This window comes from Megalopta genalis, chromosome 1 (assembly GCF_051020955.1).
Source record: "Megalopta genalis isolate 19385.01 chromosome 1, iyMegGena1_principal, whole genome shotgun sequence".
Classification (NCBI taxonomy): Eukaryota; Metazoa; Arthropoda; class Insecta; order Hymenoptera; family Halictidae; genus Megalopta; species Megalopta genalis.
In genome coordinates, this window is record NC_135013.1 from 23,843,108 (window position 1) to 23,858,208 (window position 15,101).

Consider the following 15,101-nt stretch of genomic DNA (forward strand, 5'->3'; position numbering starts at 1 on the left):
TCTCGTCCTACGCGCGATCCGATCGCGAAACGTCGCGCGAGTCGAGCAAGAAAATCTGGCAACGAGTCGGACGAACCGCGATCGAGAAAGTCGAACGATGCTTATCGCGCGCGGCGAGAACCAACGTTCGAGCAGCCGCGACCGTAAAATATATCACGCGTTCGGAGGCGGAAGGAGCTTGGGAAATAAGAGCGGGTATTTTCTGCGATACGATCTCGCTCGCGTAACGAACAAAAATCAACCTTCGATCGATACGCGAGCGTCGCGTTTACGATCGATTCGAGCACGGCAGAAAACACGGTACGAACGCGGGAAACCGATCGGCCGGTTGCAGCTGGACGTTGGTTACTCGAGAGAACGACTTTGGACTCGACGCGGATGACCGATGCACATCTGCGTATACATTATCTACGATTACGCCGTGGGAACGAGAGAGAGAGAGAGAGAGAGAGAGAGAGAGAGAGGCGACTGCCGATTTCCGAAGAAGCATCAATTACCGCCCGACACCCGACAACGAGGACGACTCAGCGGTTACGGTAACCTTCGTCGCTCGCTCAGAGATGGCCGGCTCTGTCTCTCCACGGCGCGTCGCGAGACAACGGCGAACTCGCGGTTATCTCGCCCTATCCCGAACGCGTCAAATTCGCAGCAAACGCGAACGCGCGACGTATTCGTTGCGCGAACGAGGAAGCGCGGGCATCCGATTTCCGATTCGAACGTAAACGAGCAAAGAACGGCCGGCGGAACGTCGTCGCTTCGGATGCATCGCGCCGGGAAAAACGATCGCGAACCGGCGCGTAACGAACGAATCGATGCGTATCGTCGCGGGCAACGATAGGTACGCGGATACGATCGCGACAATTCGCGCTTCGGAAGTCGTTCGTCTCGGAGACGAACGCCGAAATTGTTTCCATCGCTTCTCGCCCGATCCTTTCGTCGACCGTTTCGGCTACTCGCTCGACGGCTTTTCTCCGAAATTCGTTCGACGGACGGTCTCGCGATCGAACGGACGAAACTGCTCGAAACCGATCGTTCCGATCGAATCGCGGCATCCTCGGACCCTCGCGAGTTTCGACCTTCCGTTTTCGCGATCCATCGTCTTCCCGCGCGGCGTAGGGATTAAGAAAAACTCGATCGCGAAAAAACGTTACCGAACGTTTCGAGAGACGAAGGAATCGAACGACGGATCGCGAGCTTCGACGCGGGCTCTCGCGCGTCTCGCCGTACGATTTCTTTTCTACGAAATCGCAGCGGTTTCTTCTTTCCGTTCGAAGATTCTATTCCCGTAACTTCCGGTTACCTCGCTTCGAAACGTTTCGTTTTTCCGATGGAAAATCGGGAGGTCGCGCGCGCTACTCGGAACCGACGATTTCGTCGGCGCGACGCGACGCCGTTATCGAAACGGTAGCAGCGGCAGATAAGGGGCGTTACGCCCATAAATGATCGAGAACCGCGATGCACGGTACCGTTTTATGTTCACGATCGTGAAATTTCAACGATACCTGTACGCGGGCGTACGCGAACGTCGCGCGACGACGCGTTCGAGAGAGATTAATTCGGAGAGAGAACGCGCGTTCTCGTCGTTTCCGCGGTCCGGGAAACGCGACAGTCGCGAACGGGACCGCCTTCGCGATGCACCGGTCGCCGGGTGCAGCGGGATAGAAATAGAAAGTTGTTCGAAATCCGTACGACGCGGCCTCCCAGCCGATTCGGATCCAGCCGGATCAGAGTGTTCGGAACGATCGACGTCGAGCGACGCCTCGATCCTGTCGGTCGCGATCGCTGGAAGCTGCGACGGGCGACGCGCGATACGCCATCGATCCCGATAACCGAGGCAATCTTGCCGCGATTACCGCCAAGTGAGTTTCTCGTTGCCGTTTCGCGATAAGATCGCTCCTGTTTCCTAGCTCTTTCAGCTTCTCGGGATTCTCGAAGACGAGGCCGCGCGAAACGGTGCCGAGTTCCGCGTTCTCTGTTCCTTTTCTGCTTCGAGACGGCGCGAGTATCGGGCGGTCGAGAATACGCCTCTCGAACGGTTTTCGAGAAGCCGCGCAGCTTTCGTTCGGAATCGCCGAAAACGCGCGCGATTCGACGGTCTCGGAGAAGATCGACGGGTCGCTCGCGGATCGCGCGTCGATTTCACTTACCGAGAGAGCGGTCGGCCGAGCGCGCTAGGCGGTCGCTGCGACAACCGTCGCTCGGGCGACTTTGACAGCGTCGACGTCGCTGCCATCCTATACCATGTACGCGTACACTATATACCGTGTATGCAGAGTACAGAGAATAGAGTATGGAGTACAGAGGGGTAGCCTGCATAGACTATAGATTGTAATCTACGAAGAAGACAATGGTACGTACGGACGAAGATACGGTGCCTCTCGTCTAGTCTCGTCTCCGTCTCGCCGATCGGTTTCGCCGTCTCGGCTTATACTTGGATCGGTCGACACGTGACTACGTAAGCCCGACGAGATGCAAGGAACGGCAGCGGCTCCCGTCGTCGTCGTCGTCTTCGTCGTCGTCATCGTCGTCCCGTACCGGATTCGTTCGCTCTCATTACGTTCGATTCGTTGGTCCGCGATAGACGTCGCGACGCCGCCGCTACTCTCGCGCTCGATCCGCCGCCCTTCGCCTCCTGCCTACCGCCTTCTGCTCGCTGCTCTCCGCTCTCGGTGCTCTCCGCTCGTCGCCCGACGACGCGACGACCTGCGTCTGGGTTTTGGGTCCATCGACGGCTCGCAACTTTGCCTTACCTCGCCATGACAGGTTTTCTTCTTGAATTTTTATCGCTAATTCGACTTTTTCGATCGGAGCGTCTTCGTCGTTGCGTTCCTCGAGTACGAGAAACGACGACGACGACGACTACGACGAGGGTTCGTTGTTCGCGGTATCGAGGTAGAAATCGGCTCCGACCGGTTTTTCGTTCGAAACGGAAGGAAGTTTGGGAGTCGATCGAAACATCGAGGACGCGCTCGAAAGAGGAAAAGCGAGGCCGCGATCTCGAATGCGAAACCGCGCTCGAGACGCGAGCGACGGGCCTCGCGGTCGCCGATGCGATCAATTTTTTTTTAGGCTCGCTATTCGAAGGAGTATCTTTAAGTTCGCTTTCGATAAGATACGGTCGACGAGAGTCTAGTCGAACGATCGCCGGTAGGTCGAGAATAGTTTCGCGCGTCCGCGTTCGCGAATCTAGCGGCCGATCGCGAGCGTCGCAACGGGAAAGACGTTCGACGCGTCACCGTTATCTTCTTCGGCAATTTCGGTTGCTTCGTCGAATAAGTTCGTAACATCGGATACTCGCGATACGATTCGCGACGAGGTTCGAATTCGAAGCGTTCTCGTCGCGTCGTATCGCGACGATATCGCGCGCCGCTATTATCAACGTCGTGAATCATCTGCCCGCCCGCCGGTTCCCGGCTCCCGACTTCCGACCGTTCGAATTTTACTTTCCACCGTCGGTGGTCGGTGGTCGGTAGTCGGTGGTCAGTGATCGGTGGTCGCTCGAACCTTCGACGCGCTACGTCGCGACCGCCTAACGTGAACGTTCGTACATCGTCGACGTTCGTACCGTGAAAACGATAAAAACGATCCAAGCGACGAAAACGTAAAGTTGATCGGTAATGTTGCCGTAAGAAAATCGTGCACGTGGTGAAATAATTGTCGCGCGTAACGTGTCCATTGTCTCCATTCCTCCTCTCTCTCTCTCTCTCTCTCGCTCTCGCTCTCTTTCTCTCCCTATACCTCTCTGTCCTCGAAAGGGAAGAGAAAGCATCGCGCCGCCGATCTTTATTCGAATAGCTACTTTCGATCCTCGGTCCGCCGAGGTTTCGCGGAATCGAGCGCGATGCTCGGGGGCGCTTTCCAGCGGTCCCTGAGAAAGACCCTCGCGCCACGTGCCACGCGCCACGCGCCACGCGTCGCGCCCGTGCAACGCGTAGGAATCTGGACTCTGAACGCCGCGTTTCAGCCCCGGTTCGATCGCGCGTCGCTCGCGCGCAGCTGCTCGTATTTCCCGCCGATTCTCGTCGGTCGCGCGATCCTTCTTCGAAACCACCCCGTATATCAACGCCGCTTTCCGCATTCGATAAACGCGCGTTATGCGTCAACGCTGTTGTTTTAGGTCACGCGTCGAGGCTCTCGCAAGACGTTGGCGTCCGACCAGTTCGCGCGTCCGAGAAACGCGTTCGTCGGAAGGTCGAGCCGCCGATTTCTCCGACGCGTTCCGAGATGCCTGGTTGAAAAAGTTGCGCAAAAAAATGTTATATTCGAAGTTAAACGATTCGAAGGCCGGAGAGTTTTCTTAGGAACGACGGTTCGTGCTCCCCGATTCGAGCGGGCCGTCGCGCCGATAAGAAATCGCAAGGCCGCGCGAGGTCGCGCGGAGATCCGAAGATGCCGTCGCGCGTCGTTCGGCGAGAACGTTCGAAGACGTTCGGCCAAACTCTGACCGGTTAACGCAAATTGTTCGCAGATTATCCGAGCGACGAGATGTCGGCGACCGCGCCGGAATTAACGGTGAGGCGACCGGTCTATCATCAGGACGAGCTGAATCATTTGTTCAGATACGTCAAGCCGAAGGAAACTCGTGAGTATCGCGAAGCGCGTTGCGAAACCACTGTCCGGAGTCTGGAGTCTGGAGTTCGAGAGTGGCGCGACGCGACTTAATTCCGATCGGCTGGTCCGCGTCGTTCCCGGCAGGATGGAGCCTCGCTTATCTAGTCCAAACAGAAACCGTCTGTGGACAATGGATCAAAAAGATTCGGTTCCTTCGCGATTCCGCTGCTCCGCGACGCGGGACGCCCGGTTAAATATCTATCACGGTTTTAGAATCGTCCGCGTCTTTGGCTTCGTCGAGCCCGACGAACGAATCGACGTTGAAATCTTAGCGGTCGAAACTGCGCTCGTCTCTAGGAACTCGAATCGGTCTCGAGCCTCTCCAAGGACCGTGGAAACTAGAATCGACCCGAGACGCGCGCTTCTCAAAGTCCCCGAAAACACCGGAGACCCCGAAGAGTCTCGAGCGTCCGACGAAGGCGGACTCGCGTAACTCCGATCGCCGAGTTCGGACGGTAACCGAGCAACCGAGCCGGTGACTGGACCGGCAGAAAATGCGAGAGCGGTCGATGTTACAGTTTTGCGGAGCATCTCCGCGAGATGCAAGAAGGTGCAGCCGCTGCTGGCTCTGAGGAATGCCGTGCCTCTGATCGGCTGGCTGTCCAACTACGATTGGAAGAACGACATCCTGGGCGACGTCGTCGCTGGAATCACCGTCGCGGTGATGCACATACCTCAAGGTAGCAAGATTTTTCCGCATCGGAATAAATAAGCTAGAACAAGTTATCGGTCGCGGAGGACGGAAGAGATTCCGAAATTGACGAATTCGTCGATTAAAACGATTGCCCGACAGGAATGGCGTACGCGATCCTGGGCAACGTGCCGCCGATAGTCGGCATCTACATGGCCTTCTTCCCCGTCCTCGTTTACTTCTTCCTCGGCACGTCCAGGCACAATTCCATGGGTAAGCGATCGACGCGTTTCGCCTTCGGGGATCTCCCCGTCGACGAACTCTCGCCGGGACGGTATTTTCCCCGTAAAGTTGCAAATTTGTTCGAGGAGCGTTAAAGTTACGACCGACGCGGACGAAGCTCGTTTCGCGTAAAAATTCGCGCGATCTTCGTCGATCGTTATCGGTCGCGCGATATTTTTGGCACGATGGCGCAGAGTCCGCGAATCGCAGCGAATACCGCTTCGAAGAATATCTTCGAAGAATTTTCCATCTTTCCGAACGATCCGTCGAACGTCGTAATTTCCGCTTCGCTCTCGACCGCCCTTTTCCCGTTTTCCTCTCCTCTCCTCTCCTCTCCTCTCCCTCTTTCCTTCTTCTCCCTCTTTTCCTCCTTTTATCAACCGCATCTCCGACTACTTCCTATCAAATATTTGCGGACGCGCGTGCCGATTACGGACCGACAACACCGACGACGCGAGATTACAAGTTCGCGGGTTAGTCCGAGTGCTCTGAAAAACATTCGAACACGCGGAACAACAGCGATTCCAGTCCGCTTCGACGTTCGCGTCGGAGGAAGTTTCGAAAGCGAAAACCTTCGCGTTCTTATCTCGCTTCGAATCCGCTCGAACGATTCGTTCCACGAACTCGTCTATCGGTCCTCGCGGAACGCGGTGTGTCGCCGACTTAGCAAGATTTCTCGATGTTCGTAGAAAATTTCATCTCGGTCTACGCTCGCGGTCGATTCGGACCGATCGATCGGAGAAACGATAACGGCCCGATACCGCGATACGCCGACGACCCGTGGCCCCGATGGCCCGATACCCCGATACTCCGGCGAACGGACGGAATTCGAAACGGTCCGAAACGGTCCGAAACGGTCCGAAACGGTCCGAAACGGAACGATCGACGTCGATTCCGGATACTCGCGATCGCGCACGGTCGAAGGTCGCGCGCCGCGGCTCCGAGGTCCTAATCTTTCGAAAACCGAACGAACCGTTCGGCTGGTACGCGGTTCGGTGCATTTTGCAGATTCGACCAGGCTGTAAATCGTAAACCCGCCAGGAGTCCCAAATCGTCGAACGATTTCTATTTCCACGTTCGTCGACTACCGCGAAGACGAACGACCGTTCCTACCCGATAATTACGCACCGCCGACGATTACGTCGTAAGTAGCGACGATTATTCTGAAGAGCAATTATTTCTTCCGTGTGAAGGCACGTTTGCGCTGATCTGCATGATGACCGGAAAAGTGGTGACGACTTACAGCTCGCGGACCGACGGCCCCGGCCCCGGCCCCGGCCCCAGCCTCGGCCTCGGCCTCGTCCTCGGCAACGGGACCGGAGCGAACGAGCCGCCGAACCCCGTCGCCGATCAATATTCACCGGTGCAAGTCGCGACCGCGGTCACGTTCACCGTCGCCGTCGTACAGGTAATTGCGCGTTGCTCGTCCTCGTGCCCTCGGCCCGAGAATCGAGGGCCGCGTTCGCGTTCGCGTTCGCGTTCGTTCGAACGCGCGCGACGTCTCGTTTCACGACACGCGGTCGATTCCGCAGATAGGGATGTACGCGTTGCGGCTGGGGATCATCGCCACCCTTCTCTCGGACAGCCTCGTCAGCGGATTCACCACCGCCGCCGCCATTCACGTTTTCACGTCGCAGGTCAAGGATTTGCTGGGTCTGAAGGGCCTGCCCAAAAGAAAGGGACCCTTCAAAGTGATCCTGGTGAGCCCGATCTTCGTCCTTTCACCGATTCGACGAGAATTTCGGTTCTCTCCGGAGAAAGTTCATTCGGGTACGAGGTCGGACGCGCGGCAGAGACGATCCGATAGAAAAGACTGTACACGACCGTGGAATGATTTTGTTCAAGGTTACATCGACGCGCCGGTAGTCGTGGAATCGACGAATCCCGCGGGTATCGCCGCATCGGTCGGCGATTAACCGGTTGATCGTCGACGATCAACGGTCGTCGGTCGATGGAATTTAAAGGCAAACCGGTGTTTCTCGGTAGGCGAACGTACGAATTCGTGCGACGCCAACGGCCGACGCGTTCGGTTCGGTCCATCGGTAGCGCGTCGACCGCGATCGTAAATTCGAAGCGATTAGTCCGAGGACGATCGTCGAAGCGAAACTCGTCCCCGTCTATTCGACGCGTTCGATCGGTCGCGCCGGTCGCGCGGCCAGCCGACGAACGAACGTTTCCTGCCTCCGTAAATAGAGACTCGGCGCAACGGCGCGCAAACGAATAGAAAACGTTAGGGAACGCTTATCGCTCAATTAACTTGCACACTTTTTATCGCCGAGCCGCGCGCGCGCGCATCTCGTATTCGTACCGCGTACGCGCGTACGCGCGTATGCATATGCATCGCGAAGAAAACGATCGAGGCTGGTAACGCTCGTTAACGGCGAAGGTAACGTTGGCTCTGGAACGAGTACGAAGCTCGAACTTTTCCACGCGATAACAACGTTTGCTCCCTGGTGGGACTTACTGGCGCGTCGAACGTGCGCGTGCCCGGTCCGCTGTATCGGTATCGCTACCGCAACGTTGGAAGCCTGAAAATCGTCGCGTCGGTACGATCGCGCGACGCGCCGACGACGGTACGCAACTTTTCCCCCCAACGGAACTTGGAAATTACTATCTTCGAGAAAATCGAAATCGCGGAGAAGGTATCGGTTCGCTCGCCGACGATGTCGATCGATCGATCGAACGGAGGGACGGAACACGGTTCCGTCTCGGCCGACGCGAGGAAGCGACATCGGAAACGCGCGACGGATCGATCGTTCGCCGCGAGCCCGAACGCTCGATCGCGTCCCGTCGCGCTGGAGGCGCGCTTTCGGTTTCGACGAAGAGTCCGTTCGAACGCGCAACGATTAAAAAGTAAAAGCAGCTGATAACGCGGCTCGCCGGCTCCACTTTCGTTCGTTCGGGCCAAATACGCCGATCGACCGATCGACCGATCGACCGATCGAACCGCGCGCAACCGTGTCGACGATTGCTAGTCTATTCGGGAAACGTAATCTACCGCCGTTTCTCCGCGGCAACGGACGGCGACCGTTCGAACGCCGGATAGAATTCCCGAGTTATCTAACGCCTCTTTTATCGAGGCGCGCGAGTCCGCTGCTATCGGATCTCTCTTCTCGGGGAACGCGACGAGACTCGCCGATCTTTCCGCTACCTTGAGATTTATCGCCTCGCCTAAAATTATGCCCCCGCGTACGCTTCGCGCGTCGAGCCTCGCGATCAAGATTTCGTCTCGTCTCGTCTCGTCTCGTCTCGTCTCGTCTCGTTTCGTTTCGTTTCGTTTCGTACTCGATCGAATCGCGACTTTTTCAGACTTACGTGGACGTTTTGAAAAACATCAACGGCGTCAACCCGATCGCCGTCGCGCTCTCCTCGGTGACGATCGTCGTTCTCGTCGTCAACAACGTTCTAAAGGTTGGTTCGAACACTGGCTATCGTCGAGATAACGAGAATCGCGCGAACGATCGCGGATCGAAAAGATGAAATCGATCGTTTTCTCCACAGCCGAGAGTCGCCAAACTGAGCCCGTTCCCGATTCCCATAGAAATGCTGGCGGTCGTGATCGGCACGGTGCTCGCGGTATACGCGAACCTCGAGGAGGCTTACGACGTCGCGACGGTGGGCCACATACCAGTCGGGTAATTAACGATTCTCCCGGAAGGCGAGACGGGGAGACGAGACGCGGAAACCTTCGAATAGAAGACGATCGCTTTTTTCCGCAGCTTGCCGGCACCGACGTTGCCGCCGCTGGCCCTGGTGCCGAACATCCTGATCGACAGTTTCGTGATCACGATGGTGTCCTACACCGTTTCGATGTCCATGGCGCTCATCTTCGCGCAGAAGTGCGGCTACGAGGTGGACTCGAACCAGGAATTGGCCGCGCAGGTGAGTTCGATCGATCGAATCTCTCGCGGACGATTCCAGGTATCTCCGTCGAAGATCTTTATCGGCGAGAGGCGAGGGCCGTGAAGCGAGAAGAATCCGTTCCACTCGTCGACCAACGACGAGCCGCTGGGACAGACGCCGCCTAAAAAAATTCCGCGATTACAGCCGGCCTAGTTCGCCGAAGTCGACTTCGATCGGACAAGGCCGGCTCCTTGGCCGCGTTGATCCGCGACGTTGATCCGCGACGTTGATCCCGATTCGACGCGATGGTTTTCAGGGCATCGGTAATTTGGTCGGCTCCTTCTTCTCCTGCATGCCTTTCACCGCCTCGCTCTCCAGATCCTTGATCCAGCAGACCGTCGGAGGACGCACTCAACTGGCCAGCTTGATCTCCTGCTGCATCTTGGTCAGCGTTCTCCTCTGGATCGGCCCCTTCTTCGAGCCTCTGCCTCGGGTAAGCGAAATCTTTCTTCGTTATCTCCGTTATCGCGATCGCCGACCGGATACGCGGCTTTCGTTTCGCGAATCGGCGAAAATTCGGCGCGCTCCGCAACGATGTTTTCCAAAGCCTAGAATCGCGACCAACCGAAATCTAAACGATCGCGAAGAAGCCGACTCTCGCTTTCGACCGATCGCGCGGTGTTCGAAGTTCGAAGCGCGACACCGGCTCGCACCGGCTCGGACGTTGTTCGCGTCTCGCGAAGCGAAAGATCGACGACCCCTAACGGAAGCAACGTTTTTCCAAATAGTGCGTTCTAGCCAGCATAATCGTGGTAGCTCTGAAGGGCATGCTGACGAAGGTGACGGAATTCAAGAGGTTCTGGAAGCTGGAGAGATCGGACGGCGTAATCTGGGCGGTGACCTTCGCCACCGTGGTCCTGCTGGACGTCGAGTACGGGCTGTTGGTCGGCATCGTCCTCTGCGTGGGCAAGCTGATTCTGTTCGCGGTGCATCCCTACACCTGCACGCTCGCTCCGGTACCCGGCACCGAGCTCTATCTGGACACCAAGAGATACAAAGGCGTACGAAGCAACAGTAGTCGTTTTATTCCCCTCTTCCGTCTTCCGTCGCTACGCTAATTTAGCCTTCGACGATGCCAATTTTTTATCTATTACGGAGGAATTTATAACGTAATTTTGCAACGTCGCGAAGCGGCCGCCGCCGACTGTGCCGCCAAATATTACAAATTACCCCACGCTAACGTGTGTGTGCGCGCGTAGTAGTAGTAGTAGTAGTAGTAGTAGCAGTAGTAGTAATAGTAGTAGTAGTAGCAGTAGTAGTAACAGTAGTAGTAGTAACAGTAGTAGTAGTATTAGCGGTGTCGGTTATATTTAGAGCCTCGGTGGAGCAAGCGAACGAAGCCTCGTCCTCGAATCGAGTCCTAGACCGCGCGAGCCAGGTTCTTCGGCTGCGAGAAATACGAACGGCAGCTACGGAAGAATTCGCAAAGTCTCTTCGTTCTCGAAAACCGATGCTTCCGAGTAGACGCGCGGGCCCCAACGACGCTCGGCCAACGGTCCGTTGCCTCCCTTTCTCGAAACGTCTCGGTCCAGGCTAAAGAGTCCAGAGGCGATTCTAAACGTTCGGTAAACTGTTCCAGACCGTCGAGCTGCCGCGGATCAAGATCTTCCACTACTCCGGAAGTCTGAACTTCGCCTGCAGACAACACTTTCGCAACACGGTGTACAAAGTTACCGGCCTAACGCCGCGGAAGGAGCCGGACGCGAGCTTCAGGCACGACGAACTCAAGGATATCGAAAGGGTGAGCTCGCGTCGCGCGCCGGCAGAACGCTTTCGCGGGTCGAACGTGGAAAGCGACTCGTAGAAAGCGACCCTACGACTTTCGTCGACGTTCGCGCGATCGCAAAAATAACCTAAACCCCGGTATTGAAAGCAGGGGATAGAATCGGCGAGAAGTCGATAACCTTCTATCTCTACCGGACGAATAACCGTTGCGCGACGGCAACGGGCCGGGCGCGTCGAAAAAAAGTCAATTTCCTCGTGATCACGTTACAGTTACGCACCCTGATATTGGATTTCACGGCGGTGAGTCGCATGGATCCGGCGGCTGCAACGACCCTCGGAAATTTGATCGACGAGTACTCCGATGCGGACGTGTTCGTGTACGTAGCCGGCTGTTCCGGTGAGTAAAATCGTCGCCGACGAAGCACGGGACTCCGACCAAAGTAGACCGTTCGTTCGACCGTTTTCGACCGCTGGGAAAAATGTCCGCGGACGGTTCGAGCGATCGGAGGAACGGTCGACCCGCGCCTATGCCCTGTGCCCTGTGCCCTGTGACATATAACCTATGACTCGTGCTAACCGGGAGGGCTGCCGCGATCCGCGGTTCGGTTTCTCGATCCGTTCGATTTCGCCGGATCTTCGATGGACCGCTCTCACCCCCTCCCCCTCCCCTACTGCCCATTTACCATCTTCGAGTTTCTCTCCCTAGTCCCTTTCCCAGCATAATTCTCTGTCCAACGTTTTTCTTATCGTTCGTTGGAATATGTATCGTTCGTTATCGACGGAGGCGCCTCTTGTGGGAAAAAACCGAGGCTCCGTTCGAGGTCCGTACGCAGCGTCGATCGGTGCGGTGTAGCTTCGGTTTTTCTCCGAAGGAGGCGCCACCGTCGTCCGCGTGTACGCGGACCAGGGTCGCTTAAAAACATTAATTACGGCGAAATTGGGACACGAAAAACTGAACCAAGGGTACGGAATTGTTCAGGAAAACCTACCGCGTCGATATTCTATCGAAAAACAAACGATTACATTTGTAATTTAACGCAACCGATCGCTCCTTAAATTATGGTTAAACGTTACGTAACTCGATTATATTTTGCGTTATCGATGCAGCAGATCCTTCCGGACGGTTCTGTGCTCTCGGTTCGCTTTTCCGTTGTCCAATTTAATCGTAATCGATGTTTAACGCGACGCGAACGTCGCTGGTCCACGGCTGTAATCGGCGAACGATCGCACAGTCGGTAAACCGAAATCGATCGAAAGCGGAAGCTACTGGAAGCTACGAACGATCACGGATCACAGCCGACGAAGAAGCGTCGCGCATTGTGTAATTACGAATCGCAACGTCCGTTCGAACGTGTTGCAGGCCCTGTGTACGAGATGATGAGAAAGTGCAACCTGACGGAATGCAGGGGCGGATTGTTCGCAGTGTTTCCCACTGTTGCGGACGCGGTGAATTTTGCGAGATCCACCAACGAGCCCGCGTGGAGCTCGCCCGTGTACGAAGATTCTGCCATCGCGAGATTATGATCCTGTATTCGGTACAACTATGCGCCGACTTCTCTCGATCTTTTTAGTAATCGGTGACACGATCTCGATTGTTATCGGACTTTGGATCTTTGCACGGATTTCGATCGTTTCCGTTGAACGCGAACCTGCGTAAAATCTGTTACACCTATTTACGTGCTTGTTTCGCGTTACCTATTTTGCGCACGTGACATCGTCTCGTTTCGGATATGTAAATTTTTGGTAAATCTACTCGATCGTCGACTGCTTTGGCATTAATTTAAAAAGAGATCGTGAAATTGGTAGCTATGTACATTCTTTTATACATATTTTGTTGTAAATACTCCGGTACTTCTGTTAACCGTACTTGTAAGAGAAATAGTTCGTACGAAAGACTCGACGAAGCTGATCTCGAAAGATATATTTCCATTGCAAAAATATTTTAACTCGGTCTCGTTCCAGATTCCGAGCATGCAAAAAAACTCGTGTCACTCGTGTCAAGGTTTTTCGAATCGTTATCGCTCGTTGTACGTTGCTACGAAATGCGAATGTCCGATATCGTTCTATGCCGTCGCTACAAGTGAATTTTCGATCCTGTGACATCACAAGATTGCTTTATCGTAACAGTATCGATACTCGACGTTGTACGTAATATTTTACATAATATACAATTGTAAACTTAATTGTTTTTTTTAATAAGAATTATTCCTTGACCGTAGACTTCGTCTGGAACGCACGATCGAATTTATTATTATTATTATTATTATTATTATTATTATTATTATTATTATTATTATTGGCAAACGCTAAAAATTTAAGCGTTTGAAATTTCCGCCACGGAGGAACGTACGCGCGGTGAGCGCGTGCGCGTGCAACGTCAACACTGGGCAACTCGAAGCAAGCTCGAAGCGGAGGTTGTTCCAATACAGCCGGTACATTACTATTATTTATTTACAATGAACGCGTGGATGCAATACTTCAAATCCATTCCTGTGCATATGGTAAATTTAGAAATTATCTCGATCGCGATGGAAACGCGTACCTTCGTAGTATCCGTTTAACCTCTTTGCGCGAGGTTATGTTCTCCGCTACAAGATTACAGCGAGCGTTACGCGTTGCGATAAATAGATAGCACGAGTGGGATCAGGATAGATGAACGATCGCGTTGTTCCTTTTCAGGATTACGAAGGCCAGGCACGAGCAGAAAATTTGTCCTGGGTCATCATAACGCTTTTTGGAGTAAGAGACCGTGCTCGAAGTACTCGTCGCCACCCAAGAGAAACGATTGCTATGTAAAAATAATTCGCACTTCCAGGTGGTCGGATTCATATGGGGATACGCGATACAGCAATTCTCGCAAACGATTTACATCATCGGTGCTGGATTTCTAATGGCTGCCGTAATCACGTTACCAGCCTGGCCCATGTACCGCCGTAAACCTTTGGACTGGCAGAAACCACAGTGTCAACACTGCGACGTCAACGTTAAAGCAGAAACCAATGCTTTGTCGAAATCGAAGAAAAAGAAGTAGTCGGTTGCCTACTATCGTCCTATTTAAAAATGTTACGTAAGAATACTTGTTCGTGTAAGGAAAGAAACGATGCTGTTGGAGCGATCTCGCATTTAAAAGCATGTATCCCCCGTGGCCGTTGAAACCACTGTATGTATTTGATCGCTCCGAATTTGTATAACGACAGCGAATGAAAATGAAGCGGTTCGAGGAATACGTGTAATAAGCATTAAACGCATTTCAATACTTGGAAGGAAAAGTGTGAGTTTGTTAACCGTGGTTTGCTATGTTCGACGTATCGTCGTAACGTTGCAAACCGTTGCAACGCGACGATTTCGACTCTCCCATTCGGATTCGATAGCATTGCAGAACGCGAACGACCGTCGCGTGTCGTTGCACCGATAGAAACGCGTTTGTTTTCTAACAGGTGTCGACATTGATCGGTCTCGTCAACATTTGAAAAAAGTAAAGCGTAAGTAAGTATCCGATCGGTGACACGATCTTTGGCACGAACCATAATGGAAACGTCGTCTGCAACCTCTTCCTACGGTTCGCGAAAGAGAAGGGGGGATAGGGAACGTGGAGGAATTTCAAGTAGAAAACTTTTCGTATCAATTATTTCTATAACGTGTGTGTGTGTGCGCGCGCGCGCGCGTGCGTGCGTGCGTGCACGTTCGAGCATAATGTAATATCTCTGGTCCGAATAAAATAATCTCCCTATACGAATAGAGAAATCCATCGTGTTCAACCGTTATTGAAAAGAAATATATGTATTATTGTATTATTAAATTTCTATCTCGACCCGTTCTCTCGTTAAATTTGTCCGACTTTTAACCGCGTTATTCGTAGTCGAACGCATTAGAAAGCAACGATACGCGTAATCCGTGCATCGCGCATCTGAAAAAATGAGAAGAAATCGCGCAAAGAGGAAGTTGGGCG

At 54.1% G+C, this 15,101-nt stretch overlaps 2 protein-coding genes across 3 annotated transcripts; both read left to right on the plus strand.

Annotated features, from left to right (window-relative positions):
- Positions 1-13,659, plus strand: LOC117221500 (prestin). 2 transcript variants are annotated; one of them, XR_013033818.1, is made up of 15 exons: positions 1-536; positions 4,469-4,582; positions 5,130-5,291; positions 5,405-5,515; positions 6,718-6,932; positions 7,057-7,224; positions 8,834-8,935; positions 9,026-9,159; positions 9,244-9,406; positions 9,684-9,860; positions 10,156-10,428; positions 11,007-11,168; positions 11,423-11,549; positions 12,513-13,296; positions 13,372-13,659. XR_013033818.1 is itself a non-coding variant. In XM_076523481.1 (14 exons), exons 1-14 carry the CDS (start codon positions 386-388, stop codon positions 12,674-12,676), a joined length of 2,223 nt encoding a protein of 740 aa, XP_076379596.1. In that variant the 5' UTR covers positions 1-385; the 3' UTR covers positions 12,677-13,335. The 2 variants fall into 2 exon arrangements, 1 of the variants encoding a protein (XP_076379596.1); XM_076523481.1 differs by lacking the exon at positions 13,372-13,659 and having other exon boundaries at positions 12,513-13,335.
- LOC117221502 (signal peptidase complex subunit 1) lies at positions 13,495-14,421 on the plus strand. The gene is made up of 3 exons (XM_033472525.2): positions 13,495-13,653; positions 13,832-13,891; positions 13,968-14,421. The coding sequence occupies exons 1-3, from the start codon at positions 13,609-13,611 to the stop codon at positions 14,181-14,183; spliced, it is 321 nt and encodes a 106-aa protein (XP_033328416.1). The 5' UTR covers positions 13,495-13,608; the 3' UTR covers positions 14,184-14,421.
- Positions 14,422-15,101: the final 680 nt, after the last annotated feature.